The 18901-nt window shown below is 43.9% G+C and overlaps 1 protein-coding gene across 3 annotated transcripts in view; it reads right to left on the minus strand.

The window, feature by feature from the left end:
• Positions 1-18901, minus strand: part of GALK2 (galactokinase 2) — a 49506-nt gene that overhangs the window by 25708 nt on the left and 4897 nt on the right. For 2 of the 3 annotated variants that reach the window (XM_039358750.1, XM_039358747.1), the window contains exons 4-7: positions 15724-15814; positions 13225-13371; positions 5028-5126; positions 3813-3965 (exon numbers count right to left, since the gene is read on the minus strand). In XM_039358750.1, the coding sequence (XP_039214684.1) occupies positions 3813-3965; positions 5028-5126; positions 13225-13371; positions 15724-15814 (490 nt within the window). The remainder of the gene's footprint in view (positions 1-3812; positions 3966-5027; positions 5127-13224; positions 13372-15723; positions 15815-18901) is intronic. The other variant, XM_039358748.1, reaches the window with a different exon arrangement.

The following is an 18901-nucleotide window of genomic DNA, read 5'->3' on the forward strand; positions in this document are numbered from 1 at the left end:
CGCTTAGGAACACAAATCTCAGGCTCCATCATGGCCATAAGTCAAGGACTAGTGGCATGGGCGTTTTCCCAAACGTGAGCCGAGGCGGTTTCCGTGGCAAAAAACGTGGCACCATCAGAGAAGCAGCTCTGAGCTTTTCGTTTCTAAGCGAAGCCCCCCCCCCAGCCTGCTTAAGTTGGACCTTCTGGCCTGGGTTTCAGGCAGGGTGCCTGGGTGGGTTAATCTGCAGCGATTCAGCGGCCGTGAAAGATCGTGCCTGGTCAAAGGCATTTAGTGGCATAGCGAGACATGCGCTGCGTCTCGGAGAGGCCTGAGTCACATTAGGTCCTGGCGATGGTCCAGCTTCTGCTCGGCCAGAGCGGTGGTTGTGGTTACTTTCCCTGAAGACAAGGGTGCAAAAATACACTTAGTGATGAAACCTTTCATTGTAAATATCCCCAAACGCCATTGTTTGTTTCCTTCAGGTTTTTTTTTTTTAACTCAGGGGGTTTTCTGTAAGGAGAAACATATTTTGAACCACAGCTGTGCCTAAATGGAGAAGCTTGTTCTCCTCTTCCTCGACACCTAGGTTGTTAAACATTTTCCAAACATTTCTTCTTCTTCTTCTTCTTCTTCTTCTTCTTCTTCTTCTTCTTCTTCTTCTTCTTCTTCTTCTTCTTCTTCTTCTTCTTCTTCTTCTTCTTCTTCTTCTTCTTCTTCTTCTTCTTCTTCTTCTTCTTCTTCTTCTTCTTCTTCTTCTTCTTCTTCTTCTTCTTCTTCTTCTTCTTCTTCTTCTTCTTCTTCTTCTTCTTCTTCTTCTTCTTCTTCTTCTTCTTCTTCTTCTTCTTCTTCTTCTTCTTCTTCTTCTTCGTCTTCTTCTTCTTCTTCTTCTTCTTCTTCCTCCTCCTCCTCTTCTTCTTCTTCTTCTTCTCCTCCTCCTCCTCCTCCTCCTCCTCCTCCTCCTCCTCCTCCTCCTCCTCCTCCTCCTCCTCCTCCTCCTTCTTCCTGTCCTGTCGTTCAACCCCAAATGGGGTCCCAACCCACAGGTTGAAAACCACTGGTCTAGTTTCTTTAAACCTTCTCTTTAAATCACAAGAGGGACTCAACAGAGGGAGATTCGTTTGAGCAAGGTTAAAAAAACAACAGTGAAGATATTTTTGAATGCTGATGGAGATACTAGTGGCAAATTGAAGGCTACTAGGTAGAACCCAGGAAGAGCCAGTCTTGGTGTAATACTTAAGGTGCTGGGCTAGAAACTAGGAGACTCTGAATTCTAGCCATGCCTTGGGCATTGTGACAGCACGGGGACCTTGGGCTGGTCACTGTCTCTCAGCCCTTGACAGGAGAGAATGAGAAACTAGTGCTGAAATCTTGTCAAGAAAACTGCAGGGATTGATCCAGGCTGCCGTCAGAATTCAGCACCGTCTCCAAAGCACAGACCAAGAAAAAAATGTAGACACCAAGCACGTTGCAGTTATAACAACTGTGGGTCCGAAGTTCCCGTTTTCTCCTCTTCCTCACCCCCCAAGTAAAACTGTATTAGACGGACCACATCATGCAGGCCTTCTCCTTAGCCTGCCCTGGCCAGTTCAAAGGGGACGGAGCTGTCTTCCGAGCAACGGTATTTTTCCTTTGTTTAATGTTAAGGACTGATCAAACTTTCTCTTGCACTTCATTTGACAATCATGACTCCAACGCAAGGCATTTCCTGGCAGTTAACGATCAGATGGCGAAAGGATTGGCCGTCTCTTCCAGGCTCGCCTTTCGCTGCCAAGATAATGTTCCTTTTTTCTGGCACTTCTGCCTGGATATTGCTGTCAGGCTGCAGGCTAGTTTGGGAACCACATTCTTACGCTACACACATTTATATCGTTTTCATTCCAGTTCACTCTTTTGCCTGCCCCCCCCCCATCCCGAAGAATTCGGGAAAGTGTAATTTGATGAGATTGCTAAAGCAACGCCAGGAATCCAAGTTGGCCCGGCAACATTTGGGTGAATAGAGAAAGGGCCAGAGGGTTAGTGTTTTGCTTCATACCATGCTGGGTCCTCGTCGGATTCCCAAGCTTCTTTCAAAGGCTTGGAACACAGGAGAAGTTGGTGAGGCTGGTACAATGGGAAGAATGGCCACCATATTGCCTAACCCAAGTTTGGCATGGCTGTACAGCCAGTTTGGTCTAATGGTTAAGGCACTGGGCCAGAAAGCAAAAGACTCCCTAGTCCAGTGGTTCTCAACCTGTTTAATGCCGCGACACCCCCCCCAACCGGTCATAAGTCGAGGACTACTCCACCGGTCGCAAGTCGAGGACTGCTCAACTGGTGCAGCAGCACCGTTTGCAGAATGGGACTTTTGGCAGGCTCAGCAGGGCAGAGACAGCCTGGACAATTCCTATTGGCTTTAGAAAGCCAATAGAATTAGACTCTATTCAAGAGAGTCTATTCTATTGGCTTTCAAAAGCCAATAGAATAAAAGGGAGTAGCACAGCTAAGGAAAAGGGGGGAAAAAATGGCGGACTGCGTTGTTTGGCGACCCCCGTGAAATGGTCGTTCGACCCCAAATGGGGACCCGACCCACAGGCTGAGAACCACTGCCCTAGTCCCACTTTAGGCCTGAAAGCCGGTTGGGTGACTTTAGGCCCATCACCGGGAGACCATGAGTTCTAGTCCTGCCTTAGCCATGAAAAACAGCTAGGTGTCTTCGGGCCATCTCTCTCTCTTTCTCCGTCGAACTCGTAAGGTTGTTGGCAAAATAGGAAAGTGTGTTGGTTTGCTGCCTTATTTGTAAAAATAATAAAGGAGGGATCTACTGTAAATATATGAGCCGAGGTGGCGCAGTAGTTAGAGTGCAATACTGCAGGCCACTTTAGCTGACTGTGTTCAGCAGGTCAGCGGTTCAAATCTCACCAGCTCAAGGTTGACTCAGCCTTCCATCCTTCCGAGGTAGGTAAAAAGAGGACCCAGATTGTTGGGGGCAATGTAAATATATACATACATTGCTTACTGGTGTACACCACTTAGAGAGTGCTTGCACTTAAAAGTGGTATATGAGTCTCATAAATAAATAAATAAATATTATAAAAAAAGAAGCACTAATGCAGGAGGTTTCCTCAGGTAGCAAAATCTCTGGAGATCCCTCTTTTTATAACTTGCTGGCTCACCGGTGGAACATGCACCTATCCTTCCTTACTTCTTAGTAAGCACAATTCACTTACTGGAGGGCTTACTAGAACCTTTACATACTATTGTGCAGTAGTGGGATTCAGCCGGTTCGCACCACTTCGGCAGAACCGGTAGCTAATTTTTTGTTGCCCAGGCCCAAAACAGACTTCCAGAAGCGGCATCCACACAAAGAACCGGTTGTTCACGTTTGAATCCCACCACTGATATCGGGTACATAGTCCTGGTTGCCGATGAAACATTTTGCCCCAAGAGTTCCTTAACACCAATCTCAGAAGCTGATTTTTAATGCTGTCCTGCTTTTTGGGGGAGGGGGGGGGTTTCCTCCTCGCTGTGCAAATGCTTCTTCCTTTTCCACGGCTGAGGGACCATCCCCCTGCTCTCCTTGCGTGAGAACCCTCTCATGGAAGAGCCTTCCTGCCTTCTCAGGCAGATCTCTTTTACTAGCCTGCTCTCCAAATGGGCTGGATTCCATCCCGACTTCCATCCATCATGTGTCGATGGCCTGAGTCCAGATCCCAGAGAGATAAACATGTCCTTTGAGGCAGCACCTGACCTGGTGTTAAAATAAAGCAACAACTGGTAGAGTGGAAGGGTGTTCCAGCCAACACATATTTGGGTGATGGTTTCATTAGAGTTTGATGAAAGCCATACAGTACCTTCGTAGCCAGACGACACTCCATCACCCTAATATTGAAATGCGAAGTCGCGGCCTTGTTCATTTCAACGCAACTGTTTGCAATCACAAAAACTGCTCCTCCTGGAAGCTTCACGTCGGTTGCCTTCAGAGGATTAAATTCTATCAGCTTTGCCTACGGAGAGGAAGAGCAGAGAGTAATTTCAACGGGTAGCCTGGATGTGTTTAGGATCAATAAATCAAACATCTCTGCCTTTGGACATTTTTTTTCCCTCCTTCATCTCAGGGGAATCTCAAATGAATTAACAGAAGAACTAACATCACAGCAAACTAAGCTATTTATGAAGGCTGGTACAAAGTTACTCCCTGAGACCTGGGTGCATTTCCCCCCCCCCCACTAGAGAAGAGTTCCTCAATTTTGTCATCCAGAATATTATTAAAGTTCCCTTGATTTGATTTTGTTTTACCTTCCACAACTGAAAAACTTACAGATAGTCACTGTAATTTAGCAGAATACATTGGAGGTCATCTAGTCCAACCCCCTGCTCAGGCAGGAAACCCTATATCATTTCAGACAAATGGCTGTCCAGTCTCTTCTTAAAAACTTCCAGTGTTGGAGAATTTACTGCTTCTGGAGGCAGGTTGTTCCACTGGTTAATTGTTCTAACTGTCAGGAAGTTTCTCCTTAGTTCTAGGTTGCTTCTCTCCTTGATTAGTTTCCATCCATTGCTTCTTGTCCTGCCTTCGGGTCCTTTGGAGAATAGCTTGACTCCCTCTTCTTTGGGGCAGCCCCTGAGATATTGGAATACTGCTATCCTGCCCCCCCTCGTCCTTCTCTTCATTAAACTAGACATTCCCAATTCCAGCAACCGTTTCTTATATGTTTTAGCCTCCAGTCCCCTAATCATCTTTGTTGCTCTTCTCTGTACTCTTTCTAGTGTCTCAACATCTTTTTTACATTGTGTATATTACATACATACATACATCCGTACATACATACATACCTGGCCTACAATAAGTCAAAAGGTATTTTTAATCAGAAAGTCTTGCACAACTTAATCAGAAAGTCTTGCACAACTTAAACGTGTCCAATTATAAGAAAGAGCAAGATGACACTCTACGTTCTTCCCTTCCTGACAACATTGCACATATTTCAGCTCTTTGCCTGTTTGTTATCGTCTCAATTATTCCAAAGCATCTCTTGAGCACCTTCCTTAACTGTTCGGGCGATACATACAGTTCCTTTTTCTGCCAGAAAGCAGATGGACTGGTCCATGCCGCCTCCTTCAGTGCCAATGTAGCGTTCACACTTGCTGCACAGGTCAGCCAGTTCCACCTAAAGGGATACAATGGTCAAGGCAGAGAGAGTTTAGAGGATATCCTTGCACTGATTCAGTGCTGGTATAACTTTGAGATGGTTATTACCATCATTTTATGCCTTTGAGTCAGCACACAAAACCACGCACTCTCCAGTCCGCGGAAAAAACTCTCTCCAGGGAACCGGTCCCTGGTGCCCAAAAGGTTGGGGGCCTCTTGAGCAGTGGGTTGGATTAGAAGACCTCCAAGGTCTTTTTCAGCTCTGTTATTCTGTATTCTATTCTATATTATATTACAGAGCCCCCCCACCCTTCTCTAAGGCAAGCTCTCTGCAGAAGAGTTGGACACTTCATTTTCAAAAAGTCTTTTTTTGCAAATATAATCCGGATGTTTGTATCAGTTGGCAGCTATTAATCCCAGATTGACAGCACATAAATTGAGAATGTTTATCACTGGTGGTTATACAAGAGACTGTGTTTAGGCTTTTTATGTTTATGCAATGAAATAACGTTTAATCAGAAAATATCTAATCAGAAGAGCAGAAAAACAACATTATCAAGAGCAGTACCACAGTCTGCAAAACGGCACCCACTCTACCAATACATGCTAAATACGGTCACAAACATTTAACAAAAACAGACCAGTTTTTGAGGATAATACTGTTTCGAGCAAGCCCCTTTGCCGATTTCAACTCCTTGCTTTTAATTGTAAGTTTTGAGCTTTAAAACAAAACATACTTTCATTGTGTTCATTGTTTTCCTTGGACAACCTCAGTTGATAAAACCCGGCATTTTACCCAATTCTGTAGGTTAAAACCTAGAAGACTAGTGGGATCTAGTTCTGCTTTGTTCTGACTTGAACACCAAATTCTACTTTGAAAGAAAGGGATGCTATAGTAGACCAAGGACTGAAACTCCTTCTCCCAATTAACCCTATGCTGGTTGCTGTCACACTTACTAAACCAGGGGTGTCCAATCTTGGCAATTTTAAGAGTTTGTGGACTGCTGGCTGGGGAATTCTGGGAATGGAAGTCCACAAGTTTTAAAGAGGCAACTGGACTTTCTTATTTTCCTTGGAAAAGCAAGCTTGTTGGAGGAGAAGCGAAACGTCTTCAAAGAAAAACAAAGAAAGTCCAGTTGTCTCTTGAAAAAGCACCTTTGGGACAACCATGACCTGGATGACGGAGAATCTCCACAGACCCAAGTTTTAAACTTCCCAAGGTTGGACACCCCTGTAAGAGACCATAAACCAGCATTAAGTCACAATGTCTTTCTTGACTAGAGCTCATAAGCATGTTAGCATAACCAAAGCAGCATAACCAAAGCTCTCAAAAGGCAAACAAAGTCATATTGGTCTCAGCACTTAGGAAGACCATTAGGTGGTAGAAAAATCCCCACCGCCATCTAATGGTGGTGCAGGAGTTGCTTTTCACCCAAAGCTGAGAATTACATCCTTCATTGCTAACTTATGCACCCAACTCTAGAGGTCTTTATCCCAGCATGAGGCTCCATAAGGATCGGATTCCAACAGCTGAGTCTGCAGCTAGAGGAGTGGGAAATACAGGAACGCTCGGCTGTCTATAGAGATTCTCAATCATCCAGATCATGGTTGTCCCAAATTAAGTCCAGTTGCCTTTTGGAAAAACACCTTTGGGACAGGTGCCTGGTTGTAAGAAAAGACTCTCTTGAAGTCATGGTCTACTCCAGTGGTGACGAACCTATGGCATGGGTGCCAGAGGCAGCACTCAGAGCCCTCTCTGTGGGCACGCACGCCGTCGCCCCAGTCCTAGGCCTTCAGCTGGGTTTTATAAAACCTTTTTGATTTAGGCCTCCACCGCCATGTGCAAAAAAAAAAAAAAGGTTCAATCAATCAATTAATTTCATCTCGTGGGGAAAAAAAAGATCTTGCAAAGTTGGAATTGATTGATTGAACTTTTTAGTCCCACCCAGTCTGCCATTACCTCCGCAGCCATGCCCAGCCAATGGGCCACGCCCACCCGGCACCCGACGATGCCTAAGTGGGTTTCGGGTTGCAGTTTGGGCACTCGGTCTCTAAAAGGTTCGCCATCACTGGTCTACTCCAAAGTTCATGTATTTGGCATGCCTTAATGAGCAACTTCTGATGCAGGAAAGGAGTTTTGTAGGTCAAGGATCAAAGCCTTCACATAATTACAGCCTAGGGATGGAACAGTATTGGGGTCAAGTAGGGTATTCTGACATCGGTCATGTGCCAAGCTCCTGATTATAGATAAATTTTGTAATCCTCCCTTGTTAAAAGGTTTCTTGCTCAAGGTTCAGGCCTTCTTGCTTAATTTCATTCCAGTCTTGTTGCTGATCTTTGGATAGCCTCCAGATTGCCTGGTTGCCTCATAATGGCAGAAAGTTACTTCCTTGGCCTCTCTGTTTTCTGGTCTGTCAACTAGGATAATTGTGAGTAGGAGCCATTAATTCCAGCTCTCTCTCACTTTCTGTTCTTTAATTAGTTTCCAGAGTCTTTCAATAGGTCAATAGGTGGGTTTACCGGTCTGAGAATCACTGGCATTTCATGATAGGGTTACTGAGATGGGCTGTGTTTTTTTCAAAACATAAATTTGGCCAGATCCTGAAGCTGAAACTCAAGTACTTTGGCCACCTAATGAGAAGGAAGGACTCACTGGAGAAGAGCCTGATGCTGGGAAAGATGGAGGGCAAGAGAGGATGGGACGACAGAGAAGGAGGTGGCTGGATGAAGTCCCTGAACCAGCAGCCCTGGCTGGCTGAGGAATTCTGGGAGTCGATGTCCACAAGTCTTAAAATTGCCCAGTTTGAAGACCCCTGAATTAGAAGAACATGAAGTGATCAAGCATTGACTGCCACGTGACTTTAGCAGCCAAAGATTTTTGCTTGACAAAATAGAATGCCAAAGATGGAGAGGGGGAAAGCTCTCGGCTCCTTTAAATTTGGAGATTTTTGAAAAATTATATAGATAACATAAAAAAATAAAACATAAGCAAGGTTCAGTTTGATCATAAGAAAAGCTGAGCGCCAAAGAATTGAGGGCTTTGAACTATGGTGCTGGAGAAGACTCCTGTGGGTCCCCTGGACTGCAAGGCGATCAAATCAGTCAGTCCTTGAGGAGATCTACCCCGACTGCTCTTTAGAAGGCCAGATCCTGAAGTTGAAACTCAAATACTTTGGCCACCTAATGAAAAGGAAGGACTCACTGGAGAAGAGCTGGGAAAAAATGGAGGGCAAGAGAAGAAGGGGACGACAGAGAATGAGGTGGCTGGATGGGGTCACTGAAGCAGGAGGCGTGAGCTTAAATGGACTCCAGAAGATGGTAGAGGACAGGAAGGCCTGGAGGAACGTTGTCTATGGGGTCACGATGGGTCGGACACGACTTTGCAACTAGCAACAACAACAACAAATTGGGATGGCTACTTTCTGATGGCACATCAGTTTCCCCCCCCCCGATGTTTGTTTTTTTAAAAACAAAAAACAAAAAAAAACAAGGGAGCATTGTTGCTACCTTCTATTTTTGTTTAGGGACAGGGAGGGAGTGTTAGCATTTCAGTTTGCAACACAGTCATGGAACCCTGCACTATAGCGCAGGGTTGGGGAAGAAGAGAATGCTCTTTCAGCAACATACTTCTATTATTATTATTATTCTCAATCATCGCACAGTCAGCCAGATGTTCAGACTGGATTTGGCATTTTGTCTACCTATCGAGTCCTTACCCAGGACCTGGGATAGGCAGATGTAGATGTTTGATGGTATTACAGATATCGTCGCAGGATGGAAGCAGTTCCTAATAAGGCCGCCTTTTGCAATTGACTAATAGCAAATTTATCAATGCCAATGGTGTTCAAGTGGTGCTCCAGTTGTTTTGGGATTGCGCCCAAGGAGCCTATGACTATTGGTACTACCCTTGCTTGCTTTTGCCACAGTCTTTCTATTTCTATTTGTAGGTCTTTGTATTTTGTTATCTTCTCCAGTTCTTTCTCTTCTATTCTGCTGTCTCCAGGCACTGCCACGTCCACTATCCAGACTTTATTATTATTATTATTATTATTATTATTATTATTATTATTATTATTATTTTAAATCTAATCGAAATAAATAGGAAGCTTTTATTTCTATTATACTTAAAATAATAACAAGGTAAGCGTGTTGCTGAAAGAGATGTGAAATTCTCTCCTTCCCCAACCCTGCGCTACAGTGTTCTTTGTCCTTAAAACATGTATTTGTTCGTTTCTCATGAATTCAGAGATACAGCCCAGAGATGTTTCTCACGATTCCTTTGCCAAACTGGTGAGCTGTTTTTCCATATCCAAAGCAGCTTCCCCTACTTTATAAGAATATTCATGACCCATCTCCAAAAGGCCTTCCGTTCTGGTCAAATATCTTTCCATCTGTTAACTTGGGCGAGAGGCAGTTTGCTGTAGTGATCAAGGCACCAAGTTAGGAACTAGAAGGCTGCGAGTTCTAGTCCTGCTTTAGGCACAAAGCTGGCAGTCTTGGGCCAGTCACTCTCTCCCAGCCCTTGGAAGCAGGCAACGGCAAATTACTTCTGAACAATCTTGCCCAAAAAACCCGTAGGGACCAGCCAAGCAGGCAGCTGCCAAGAACCGACACTGACTCAAAGGCATAAAATGATGGTAATAATTTAGGTCAGGGTGATCTCTGGGATACTATTCAAAAGAAAGTGTGATTTCTGGCATGAAGAAGATTGTGTATGTCTACTCTGTCAGTGAACAAGTTCTGGTCATGTGCTGCAAATCCACCTCCTCCTCCAGCCGTTCTATAAGGCTGGGGGGGGGGGCGGAGAGGGAAAGAAAGAGCAGATTGCAAAAACCAAGTTTATGCAATATTAGATCTTCATCTTGGTCAGACCAACTTCTTGAGCCATTTACTGACCCTGCCCAGAGAGATTTTTAGACAAAACAAAACTGGACCCAGTTGTTTTTTTTCTTAGATACTGTAGTGCCGATTTATGCTGCAAGTGATTAACTGCCCACATCTGGTTTACCATATTTCCTTTGAACTTCTTCGCATTTTTTAAAAAAAAGTTACTTTAGGGAAAGGGAGATAATTTACGGTTTGATTTCTACATCAGTCAGAACACACTCTCAAAAAAAAAAAAAAATCAGAACGCACTCTCCTCTGAATTGTTTGACAACATGCAAAATGTGTCGCTTAAAACAGCGCCCGCCTTTCAAGTTTTAACACTGCAACTGTGTTCTTTTTATATGCTATTTTTCTCTTTAATGTTCAGTATACCGATAAACACTTGAAAATCATGTTCTTAACCTAATCAAAGTACAGCCAAAATGCACTTCAGCCATGAGTTTAAGTGATTTTATGATTAGAACAGAACTTTTGCACAAGATCTAGGGACCTCAGATGTATATTGAACTTCAACTGTCAGAACTGAAAAGATTTTGGGCAATTTTAAGTCAATCGCTCTGTGTTCAAGAAGGAAACAGATTACAACATTAGAAACACTTTTTTTCTGTTATGAAATAACAAACTTACAGAATAAAGATTGCGCAGATTGTTGCCTCTTTGCTACAAACAGAAATGAAGCATTTTCCAGTACAAAGATATGGAAATAATTTAGCAAGCTTTGTCTGATTACAGTGTGCCAGAATACTAGTCTGTGATGGTTTTAAAGTTTGCAGTTCTCTTGGTAAACTAACTCTGCTAATTTTTTAAAGATGGCATTGATCTGAGTGGGTCTACTTTGAATTCTTTCCTTAGATCATTCGTCAAAGGCTTTCCAACCTTTAACACGCTATTTAACTACGGCTCTTCTTCTGCAAATTAAGCAGTAGAGCTCTGAGCATAGCATAAAACCGTGGTTAACAGTCGTCGCAAAAAAGGACTTTTTCATCTAGCAAAGCAATTGGATAATCCATCCTGAAAATTCACGTCGCCTCCACGCTGTTGTCTGAAATTTAATCATGAAAGTGCCAAGCAGATCTCTCTGGGACTGGCATTCAGTAATGCCATGTTAATACCCAGAGGTTTCTGTCCTCACTTATCACCACGTTAGCGCTGGTGGTGCAGCACCGGGTAATGCATTCACCGCTTCTGGAGGCAGGTGGTTCCACTGGTTAATTGTTCTCACTGTCAGGAAGTTTCTCCTCAGTTTTAGGTTGTTTCCCTCCTTGATTAGTTTCCATCCGTTGCTTCTTGTCCTCCCTTCAGGCACTTTGGAGAATAGCTTGACTCCCTCTTCTTTGTGGCAGCCCCTGAGATACTGGAACACTGCTATCCTGTCCCCCCTCGTCCTTCTCTTCATTAAACTAGACATACCCAATTCCAGCCGCCTTTCCTTATATGCTTTAGCCTCCAGTCGCCCGTCAGCGGCATTATCCCAGCGGAGCGCATCCGTTACGAAGAAGGAAAATACCCCTGGTAGTCCTTGATTTAGCCGAGGTGGCGCAGCAGTTAGAGTGCAGTACTGCAGGCCACTTTAGCTGACTGTGTTCAGCAGGTCAGCGGTTCAAATCTCACCGGCTCAAGGTTGACTCAGCCTTCCATCCTTCCGGGGTAGGTAAAATGAGGACCCAGATTGTTGGGGGCAATGTAAATATATATATACATTGCTTACTGGTGTACACCGCTTAGAGAGTGCTTGCACTTAAAGCGGTATATAAGTCTCATAAATAAATAAATAAATAATCCATCCTGAAAATTCACGCCGCCTCCACGCTGTTGTCTGAAATGTAATCATGAAAGTGCCAAGCAGATGTCTCTGGGACTGGCATCCAGTAATGCCATGTTAATACCCAGAGGTTTCTGTCCTCACTTATCACCACGTTAGCGCTGGTGGTGCAGGCACCGGGGTGATGCAGCGTTTCTGGGAAAGATTAAGGTTGCTTGAGAAGGTTCTTACGACATAAGCCTTAATGACAAGTGGATGCAGCCCGGGACGTGACGTGACAGAATCTCCTCTTACTTAGAAAAAACAGGCTAGGATTAAGTTGGGATAGCAGAGAACATTTGGGAGAGGAAGTACCGAAGGACTCAGCTCAGTACAGGTAGTTCTCAATTTACAACAGTTTGTTTAGTGACTGTTCCAACTTATAATAGCACTGAAAAAAGTGACTTATGACCGTTTTTCACACTCATAAGCGTTGCAGCATCCCCAGGGTCATGTGATCAAAATTCAGATTTTTGGAAACTGACTCATCTTTATGACGGTTGCAGAGTCCTGGGGTCATGTCATCCCCTTTTGTGACCTTCTGACAAGCAAAGTCAGAACAGAACAGAATAGAATAGGGAATAGAGAATAGAATATAGAATAGAATAGAATAGAATAGAATAGAATAGAATAGAATAGAATAGAATTAGAATAGAGTAGAGTAGAGTAGAGTAGAGTAGAGTAGAGTAGAGTAGAGTAGAGTAGAGTAGAATAGAATAGAATAGAGCTGGAAGAGACCTTGGAGGTCTTCTAGTCCAACCCCCTGCTCAGGCAGGAGACCCTATACCATTTCAGACAAATGGCTGTCCAGTCTCTTCTTAAAAACTTCCAGTGTTGGAGCATTCACTGCTTCTGGAGGCAGGTAGTTCCACTGGTTAATTGTTCTAACTGTCCTTAGTTCTAGGTTGCTTCTCTCCTTGATTAGTTTCCGTCCATTTAGTTATTTAATTAAAGACTTACTGACTCAACATCTGCAGCAATTCACTTAACAACTGTTAATCTCCTGGCGAATTGGAAGATTGAAGACCGCAGGAGGCCCTCAACCCTGCACAACCTGCCCAGCTGGGTTTGTCTCTCCCTTCCACCCTCTGCCCACATAAGCGCCATGACCTCAGTGGGAAGAATCCAGAACACGACTAGATCGGCTGTTAAATGGTTGCTGCCCTTTTATTGACCGTTGTTTGCGTTGCATTTCGGAAGAACTCTCGAAAGGATCCAAATCATTATGGTAACCATCGATTTTGAGCCCGACCCTGCAACACCCTCTCAAAATTTCCATCAGTCCACTTCAGATATAAACTCCCCAACGGCTAATTGTGGAAACAATTCCTAGTTTACAAGGTTTGTTTGTTTTTTTAAATTACGTAAATTCGCAAGCTCGGCTTTTTAACCGCCTGTTGCAGAGCACGGTCCTCCTTTCCAATCTTACCTTTGAAAGAGTCTTGCCGTTTGCCGTGACAGTCACGAGTCCCGCACAACAGACCAAAGCACTGGAGCTTGACAAGCCGGAACTTGGAGGAATTGTCCCTTCTACGAGGCAGTTAATTCCACTCGGGTTCTCCAGACTGAAGTGATCCTAACCATACAAGACAAACTGATTTCAATGTTTCAGAAGAACTAAACAGCCCTCTTCTTCATGAGAGAAGGAAAACTGGTTTTTCCTACTACAGGATGTCTTGTGACGTGCGACAGTTTGCTTACTAACAATTTCAACAGCACTGAAAAATGTGACGTACGACCGTTCTTCACACTTAACGATCGTTGCAGTATCCCTGTGATTAAAATTCGGACACGTGGCAACTGACTCACATTTGTGACGGCTGCAGTGTCTCGAGTCACGTGATCCCTTTTGCGATCTTCTGACAAGCAAAGTCAATGGGGAAGGCAGATTCACTTAACAACTGGGTTACTGACTTAGCAGCTGCAAGTGATTCACTTAAGAACTGGGGCAAGAAAAGTCGCAAAATGGGGCAAAACTCACTTAACGAATTTCTCACTTAGCAACATAAATATTGGGCTCAGGACTGCCGGTATGTCTATGTATGTATGCACATACACGCAGATGCAAAGTTTTCATGGCTTCCTGGGCAGGACATACATAGCAGTTTGGACCTGTTTTCAGAGAACTAGGCAGGCCCAGAATATAATTGAGTTAGATTCCTGAAAACAAACAAGGGTTACATGATAAGTCCATTGAAGCTCACGCCTACTGTTTCAGGGACTCCATCCAGTCACCTCCTTCTCTGTCGTCCCCTTCTTCTATTGCCCTCCATCTTTCCCAGCATCAGGCCCTTCTCCAGTGAGTCCTTCCTTCTCATTAGGTGGCCAAAGTACCTGAGTTTCAACTTCAGGATCTGGCCTTCTAAAGAGCAGTCAGGGCTGACTTCCTCTAGGACTGACCGGTTGGATCGCCTTGCAGTCCAGGGGACTCGCAGGAGTCTTCTCCAGCACCAGAGTTCAAAGGCCTCAATTCTTTGGCGCTCAGCCTTTCTTATGGTCCAACTTTCACAGCCATACATGGCAACTGGGAAAACCATGGCCTTGACTATACGCACTTTTGTTGGCAGGGTGACGTCTCTGCTTTTTCGTATGTTGTCTAGATTTGCCATAGCTTTCCTCCCAGGAGCAAGCGTCTTTTAATTCCTTGGCTGCAGTCCCCATCTGTGGTGATCTTGGAGCCCAAGAAGACAAAATCTGTCACTACCTCCATTTCTTCCCCATCTATTTGCCAGGAATTGAGAGGGCCGGATGCCATGATCTTGGTTTTCTTAATGTTTTATATATGAGGGAATTTGAACTTCCAAAATTCTCAGCAATGAACACACGGGCTAAGAATTCTGGGAGTTCAAGCTACTCCTCTGGAGGGCACAGAGTGTCCTCAGTGTCGGGGAATTCTGGGAGCCGAAGTCCACACATCTTAAAGGTATTAAGGTTTCAAACCCTGTGGGAAAACAATCTATGAATTGTCTTTAAACTCTGCTAAACTGAACCTCTGAATTCCAAAGCTTTGTCTTCAGTGCTGACAAAGCGGGTTGTTTCTAGATCCATTTGGCATTCCTGATGGAATCTGGTACCACAGCTTCTTGTGTTTGCATATGCTTATATTACTAAGAAAAACTGGCAATATGCAGAGAGCCTGATGATCTGTTTCAGGAAGGCTGAGTCCCCTTCAACCTTCTTGACATAATTCCAGTATTAGACAACAAGATTCCTGCAACACCCACAGAAGACAGTTGAAATTAAACACATTCTGCGCACTACCGTAAACTGCCCACAAAAAAAAAAAACCCACCTCATTTTAGGCAGACAAACTACTTGCTGTGAAGCCACCTCTGACAATTTCCCAAGAGAGACAAATCCATCAGATTCTTAAACCAGAAATGGATTAGTGGACATTCCTTTGAAGATGGATCAAACTTTCACATTTATTACGGAATATGTATATGGAGGGAGAACAAAGTCTCTGACTCAAAAGTTTTTGTTTTTGGTTTTGTTTTATTTATGGAGCTGCGCAGGATGTTTCTTTCCAGGGGATAATGTGCTCAGTTTAATATAAACAGATTGTGCCACGGGATTCTGCCTTAGGTTTTAAAAATAATTTCGTAGAGAGGAAGGGTGAGAAGGAGCCCTGAAATTACCAAGAGGCCACTTGCCAAACTTTTAAAAGTGTAGGTCACAAGAAAGAAAGCGCTACAATTTATAATGCTAAACATGACACGTTATCTATGAAATAGTTCCTATCGATGAATGCGGAGTTAATGTAGAAACTTTGTACACGTAGTATGTGCTCTCTGCATATATTATTTTTTTAAAAAAAAACACAGCATGTATTTAACTTTCTAGCATACGGCGTGTTATTAGAACATTTATGTTTTGCTTTCCATTTTGCTGAAAATGCCAAAAGGGGAAGGATGCAAAGTGACTTCACCTGTATTCCTTTGAACCCGCAGAGAAAATAGTTGTGCCATAAAGGTTTCGTTTGCTTTATTTGGATGTTTTTGGCATCTGTACTGAAATCCCTGGAAAATAAACAAGAAAAAAGCAAAACTGTTTCAGAATAGGTTTACTATAACATTCATTCTCGGCTACACATAAACTACTCATACAAAACTACCGCCACCTGCCGGTGAAGAAATATGTTTCCTTTTGTCTCTTTGCCAATTAGATGTAGTCCTGTGGTAGTTGAGTCCAAACTTTCTGCTGATAAGTGAGACAGTTCTTAAGTGAATCTTCCCCATTTTACGACCTTCCTTACCGCAGTTGTTAATAATAATAATAGTAATAAAGTTGGAAGGGACCTTGGAGGTCATCTAGTCCAACCCTCTGCTCAGGCAGGAAACCCTATACCATTTCGGACAAATGGCTGTCCAGTCTCTTCTTAAAAACTTCCAGTGTTGGAGCATTCACCGCTTCTGGAGGCAGGTTGTTCCACTGGTTAATTGTTCTCACTGTCAGGAAGTTTCTCCTCAGTTTTAGGTTGCTTCCCTCCTTGATTAGTTTCCATCTGTTGCTTCTTGTCCTGCCTTCAGGCACTTTTGAGAACAGCTTGACTCCCTCTTCTTTGTGGCAGCCCCTGAGATACTGGAAGGCTGCTATCATGTCCCCCCTCGTCCTTCTCTTCATTAAACTAGACATACCCAATTCTAGCAACCGTCCCTTATATGTTTTAGCCTCCAGTCCCCTAATCATCTTTGTTGCTCTTCTCTGTACTCTTTCTAGAGTCTCAACATCTTTTTTTACATCACGGTGACCAAAACTGGATGCCGTATTCCAAGTGTGGCCTTACCAAGGCCTTGTAAAGTGGTATTAATACTTCATGTGATCTTGATTCTATCCCTCTGTTAAGTGAATCACTGCAGTTGTTAAGTCAGTAACACGGTTGTTAAGTGAATCTGGCTTCCCCATTGACTTTGCTTGTCAGAAGGATGGAAAAAGGGGATCACACGTCCCTGGGACACTGCAGCCGTCGTAAATATGAGTCAGTGGCCAAATGTCTGAATTTGGATCACGTGATTATGGGGATGCTGCAGCGGGTCATGAAAAAAAGAAAGGTCATAAGTCACTTTTTTCAGTGCTGCTCTAACTTCAAATGGTCACTAAATGAACTGTTGTAAGCTGGGGACTACCAGTATATGTATATCCCTAACTAAATATTGAGAAATTAAGCCTCTTTTCTTTCCTGATAGAAATTGAACTTGGGTATCTTCTTGATGGTTCCCAGAACCCTCCTAGAACAGTAGGTCCAAAAATGTTGGACCCTTTTATTTTTCTGTTTGGCTTTAAGGCATAAATCAGGTGCCTTAAGGCAGGGGTCCCCAATCTCCGGTCCATGGACCGGTACTGGGCCACAACATGCCAGCAACTGGTCTGCACAAACAAGCAAAGCCCCATCTGTGAGATGCAGGCAGCACATACAAAACCACACACTTTCCGTTCCGTGGAAAAACCTCTCTCCACGGAACTGGTCCCTGGTGCCCAAAAGGTTGGGGATCTCTGCCTTAAGGCATTAATCAGATGCCTTACGCCAGTGGTTCTCAACCTGTGGGTCGGGACCCCATTTGGGGTCGAACGACCATTTCACGGGGGTCGCCAAACAACGCAGTCCGCCATTTTTTCCCCCCTTTTCCTTAGCTGTGCTACTCCCTTTTATTCTATTGGCTTTTGAAAGCCAATAGAATAGACTCTCTTGAATAGAGTCTAATTCTATTGGCTTTCAAAAGCCAATAGGAATTGTCCAGGCTGTCTCTGCCCTGCTGAGCCCGCCAAAAGTCCCATTCTGCAAACGGTGCTGCACCAGTTGAGTAGTCCTCGACTTACGACCGGTTGAGTAGTCCTTGACTTACGACCAGTTGGGGGTCGCGACATTAAAAAGATTGAGAACCACTGCCTTACGCTTTCTACTTATACCCCATAAGACTCCCAAAACTGATTCCTCCATCCAATTTTGAAAACAGCACCGTAGGTAAAACCAGCGCAGCTGATGGTGAACCTAAAATGTAATCTAGTTAAAAAATAAAAAATAAACTCCCAGAAAGATTATTATCTCTCTTTATGTAAAGGACAATCTTCCATGATCAGGAGGTAAAAATGGTAAAAACGGTATTAAAAAAAAATTATAAACTGAATTCACGTTGAGGACAGATTTTTGGCTGGCAGATGGCTGTGGAGTGCTTTTTCATTGGCTTGGCTTGGCTTTTTAATTTGACGTCCTCTGAGTTTGTGGGCTCTCACCATCAACTCGGCCAACTGGTTCCTTAGTTCATTTCTCCGGTGCTTCCCTTCCCAGTCAAAAAGGATGGTAAGCTCTGGGTCAAGGAAGGATGCGTTTCCAGCTAGGGTTCAGCTCAGTTAATGCGAATTAACTATTGCAACACCAGTGTAAATGGGATGAACATCCCAACTGAACACTCCCATTTAAATACTTGGGATTTGAATTTGGAACAAGCATTGAGTAATCTCTTTCCTGCCCGTATGAGAGATTAACCAGGAAAGTTTGGAAACCAATGTCAGATCTACCAGCCCATGTTCTCCCTTCCTGTTCGTTCCCTTCTTCTTATCATTAGAGGAAAAGCCAAAAAGAGCTACTTTTCATTTTAATATATAGTGTGCCTTTCTACTATAAAATACGGATGATGAGATTTGAAGACACCACACCAGGCAACTGCTAGAAGACCCACAGGCTGCGCAGCACTCAGAGCAGTGGTTCTCAACCTTTTTAATGCCGTGACCCCCCAACCGGTCGTAAATCGAGGACTACTCGACCGGTCGTAAGTCGAGGTCTACTCAACTGGTGCAGCACCGTTTGCAGAATGGGACTTTTGGCGGGCTCAGCAGGACAGAGACAGCCTGGACAATTCCTATTGGCTTTTGAAAGCCAATAGAATTAGACTCTATTCAAGAGAGTCTATTCTACTGGCTTTCAAAAGCCAATAGAATAAACAGGAGTAGCACAGCTAAGAAAAAGGGGGAAAAATGGCGGACTGCGTTGTTTGGCGACCGCCGTGAAATGGTCGTTCGACCCCAAATGGGGTCCTGACCCACAGGTGGAGAACCACTGACTTAGAGGATCCACAACATTTACACTAAGCCAAGAATGTTTGTTTTGG

This window comes from Crotalus tigris, unplaced genomic scaffold (genome assembly GCF_016545835.1).
Source record: "Crotalus tigris isolate CLP2741 ecotype Arizona unplaced genomic scaffold, ASM1654583v1 scf7180000019068.10715455, whole genome shotgun sequence".
NCBI lineage: Eukaryota > Metazoa > Chordata > Lepidosauria > Squamata > Viperidae > Crotalus > Crotalus tigris.